The 4,194-nt window shown below is 40.6% G+C and overlaps 1 protein-coding gene across 1 annotated transcript; it reads right to left on the bottom strand.

Moving 5' to 3' along the window:
* Positions 1 to 253: 253 nt before the first annotated feature.
* LOC145482986 (neuropeptide Y receptor type 2-like) lies at positions 254 to 3,897 on the bottom strand. Its single transcript, XM_081461612.1, has 2 exons — positions 2,846 to 3,897; positions 254 to 1,233 (listed from the first exon to the last, which is right to left on the bottom strand). The coding sequence occupies exons 1-2, from the start codon at positions 3,575 to 3,577 to the stop codon at positions 841 to 843; spliced, it is 1,125 nt and encodes a 374-aa protein (XP_081317738.1). The 5' UTR covers positions 3,578 to 3,897; the 3' UTR covers positions 254 to 840.
* Positions 3,898 to 4,194: the final 297 nt, after the last annotated feature.

Below are 4,194 nucleotides of genomic sequence, written 5' to 3'. Positions count from 1 at the left end.
CTAACTTTGTGCCTAAAAACTAATGATTACGAAAGACTATGACATATATCATAAGATATTGGACCACAGCAATAGCTCAACTCTTCTCTTGGTTTTCACCGACCAGGTCTGTCTGTTACGTTATACCACAGGTAGCCCAAGGTCAACATGTGAGCGAGTGTAACAGACAGTTCAACCCCAATTAATTAGTTGTAAAGAAAGAAAAATTATGAGAAATTCTCAGCTGTTTGAACACATTGCACATGGTAAGCGTTTGATTGCTATTTCCACTGTTGATCCTGTTCTTCACAAAGATCAAACTGTAACTTGCTTCCTTGCTTGACCAATCAGGATTCAGCAGGCGGGAAAAACTGTCCCGTGTCCTGACGTCAATGTTTGTTAACGGACGAGAAAGGCACTGAAGTCTATCAGCTTTTCTCACTGGAGATGGTATTGAATATATACAATGCCTAAACCCGTATCAGATTGTAGAACGTGGAAAATATGAAATTAAACATTTTGTCGACATTTTGTGCCCCAAAGTTTTAATTTGGCGCTAAAAAATGGGTCGCCCGCGAGGGAAAACTCGTTCATCCCTCGTCGAGTATCGTTAAGTAGGAGAATAGCTGTGTTATTTTGAAAAAAAAAGATGTTGTTCCTTGTCAAATTAAACCCAGGGTTCTCGAGCTAGAAGAGGCCAGAGTAACTTAAGCATTGTCTTTATCTTTGCTTGCTGGGAGGAAAAAGACTATTATCATGTCCTTTCGGTAGGACAACTTGGACTTGACTGCCGCTCGTATTGCGGGCGCAGCCACCGTATGCGAGGTTAGTTAAAATCTTTGGATAAAGTACCCGTGTCCGTCACAGACACGTAACTATATCCTGTACGACTGGTTCATTTTTTGCAGGCTGTAGTTCACGGTCGCCATTCTCCCTCGACGTCACTGGGCAAGAAAATCGGTATGTCTTGTTCAGCGTCTTATTTTTCACTCTTCTTTCTAACGTCTTCTGACGAGTTTCTTCTAATTGCTTCGTTTTTAAACAGCGGAAAAACGCTTTAAATCCTTTAGCAAATTCTTGATTTAGTGTGCCGTAGATGATCGGATGAGCAGCACTTGTAGCAATCACGAGAAGAACGCAAAGTTTCTTAGCAACGGAGTTCGGATAACCAAACACGCCGCACAACCAGGTCACGTGATAAGGAAGAGTAAAAAGAGCATAGACAGCAGCTATGACGATCAGCATTTTAATCACCTGAAAAAAAGTTTAACACAGTTTGCGAGTGAAATACCTCCAAAAACATATAGTAAGGTCGAAGATACCAGTTGCTTTGCTACAAAGCCGAAAGGTCAAGGCTGTTAGACGAAGGCTCACAGGAACATAGTCCCGAATGGCAAGTTACAACAACCTTTAGTGGCTACCACGTGACTAAAGTCCAGCTTAAAATGAGTAACAATGATACTACGATATGAAATGTAACGGAACACTGCATGCAATGGCAGCATGTAAACTATAAATGCTACCATTTTCTAACGCTGACCCTGACCCTAATCCCCAATCTCTTCTATCTCGATGGCAAACCTGCGATAAGATGTTCGTAACCGCAGCTTACATACCTACTGTATAGGTGCGTTAATAAAAGAGTAATGATTGGCTTAGTCACGATTTGACTAAATACGTCCCCCGCTGCCTCGTAACCGGGCGTCACTCCTTAGTGAAAAGGGGAGCGCTTGGAGTTGTGGGCCAGCTACCATCAAGCACCGCTCTCTCTCTGCTTCATGCTCATCTCCGACGAAACATGACCGCGCATTTGCACCCATGGAGAAGATCTTAAAAAAATAACTCCCCTCTCTTTTAGGTCAAAATTAAAACACGGTGTTGCGGTACGAACTAAATATAACTCCACGTGACGAACACTATACAACTGAATGATAGTAAATTAAACTGCTATCTTACTACACAACAAAAGACCTCGATTGAAACAATGGGAAAACGCTGTCCACCTTCCAGAGATTTATCAAATGAAGATAAGGTAAATACCACTCTTTTGAAGTGCCACAGCCAATATAAGCGACAGTAGAAAATTATCAGCTACTGCTATCCGTTTATTCAGCTGAGTATTGCATGATTCTTATGCTGATTTTCTCCGAACATTTCCGCCGTTGCATCCAATAGCTAAAATTCAACCTTGCTATAATTTATTATTTAGTGCGAATCGCGTCATTATACCCGTCTGACAATATCAAATGGGCAGTTTTACTGAAAGATCCTCCTTTATTTTCTTTGTCTTCTATTATACTCTGAGAGCTATTTACTGTCTGAATGATATAAATTTTCACCGACTCGATAAAAAACAGTTAAATTTTTTTGATATGTATCTCCAAAATAAGAGAACACGTATCGGCAACATTACTTTTTTAAGAGAGGAAAATTCTATGAAAGAACGGACTTCATGTTTGTTTGGCATGAAGGTGAATGTTTTGAACATGGTAACCATGGTAATATCTTACTTTTAAATCTAATTTAAGTCTATTGTAATTTTGAAAGCGACTTTAAGATACCCACCCACAGCTGAATAAGTAAATTCCTCTTTTACAGCTCAGGCAAAGGCGTCTCTCAGAGAACTGGCCTAATGGTCTTTGGGAAAAATTTGTTCTTATCCATTCCGCATATAAACATGATAAACGGCCACTAGAATCAAGTTAAGACTTTCCTCTCTGATAAACGGCCACCCTCGGTGAAAGGGATAGTGGCCGCTGAAAAGGGGTTGGCCGCTTAATTACTGACCGCTTAATAGAGGTGGCCGCTTAATAGGGGTTCGACCGGTACCGAGGTCTAATAAAGTGTCCAATTAAACTTATTTTACCTTTTTGTTTCTGTCTGATCGTTGCTTGGTTGGATTGAGCCGGCCCAGTGTTGTGCTTGAGTTAAGATGACCGCATATGCGAGTATAACATGATGCGATAATGGCCATGGGAATCACAAACTGTATTACAAACAAGCATAAGAAGTAAAATCGTTCAAATTGAGCGCTCGGCCAAATATCTGTGCAAACGGGGTGGCCACTTTGACGCTCAACCACAGTCAAAGCGAAGTTGAACGGCAGAGTTATGAGGGTGGAGAAAATCCAGATCAACAACAGCGCGATTTTAGTGATTTTGACGGTGAACCTTGGCCCCAGGGGATTTACTATGGCTCTGTGTTGGTCAATAGTCATTAGCACAAGAGTGGCGGACGACGCAGTAATGAAGAGGTAAGTCAGCATTGGAACTGTCTTGCATAACACTGCACCAAAAGGCCAAACGTATGAGTTTTCTTGGTACGCCAGGCGAAATGGCAGATTCACGGTCAAGACGGCAATGTCGGCCGCGGCCAGATTACAGATGAACATGTTGCTTACAGTTCGAAGCTTTCTTCTTTTGACCACCATTCGGAACACAAGAGCATTTCCAACGACTCCCAAGAGAAAGACGAGAGAATAACAAAATAGTTTGAAAATTTTGAACGATAAACTCTCCGTCGGAAAGCTGTGGGTTTCTGTGGCGTTAAAAGTGTCGCCTGCGGAATCGTTCCAAATAAGATGTTCCTGGAATTCCATGGTAAAAGTGATTTTTAACTGCCAATTCCTTAAGCTTAACACTTTGGCTTTAAAACTTCACTCTTAAAAATCCACAGAAAAATAACTTCACTGCCACCAGTTGTGGGTAATATATTGTGGTTATTCCTCCTTAATCCAAGAGACTTTCTTTGTCACCTTATCGACTTTGATATTCATAAGCTCTCGAAACACTCTAATGATAATTTCTTTGGAATAGAGATGGTGCAGATGGCAGCTATTTGGCACTTGAAACAGGTTTCACAAGGATAAAAGAAAACTTTGACTCTAAACGTTTCGCAGAAAGGGATAGCTGTGCTGTCTTTTATGAGGCCAGTCTTCGCAAAACGAACCATAATGATGAAATATGTAAATGTTATTTTGTAAAGGCTAAACCTCGTTAGGAAATTAAAATGCTGTTTGCTGACTAATTTAAATAATGTTTCAATATTCATGATCTTTTGTTCGGCTTCTTTCTGTTAATTTTCTAAACCGATTACCTTACACTCCTTATACAAATGTAAATTCGGAGAAGCCAGTGATACATCAGACCCCTTTACGTTGTTTTTCTTGACACGTTTAACCCGTCTCTTAGATACGTGATAATTTTTACGAATGAA

The sequence above is a fragment of the Orbicella franksi genome, chromosome 3 (genome assembly GCF_964199315.1).
Source record: "Orbicella franksi chromosome 3, jaOrbFran1.1, whole genome shotgun sequence".
Taxonomy (NCBI): domain Eukaryota; kingdom Metazoa; phylum Cnidaria; class Anthozoa; order Scleractinia; family Merulinidae; genus Orbicella; species Orbicella franksi.
This window is presented reverse-complemented; position numbering and strand designations above follow the sequence as displayed.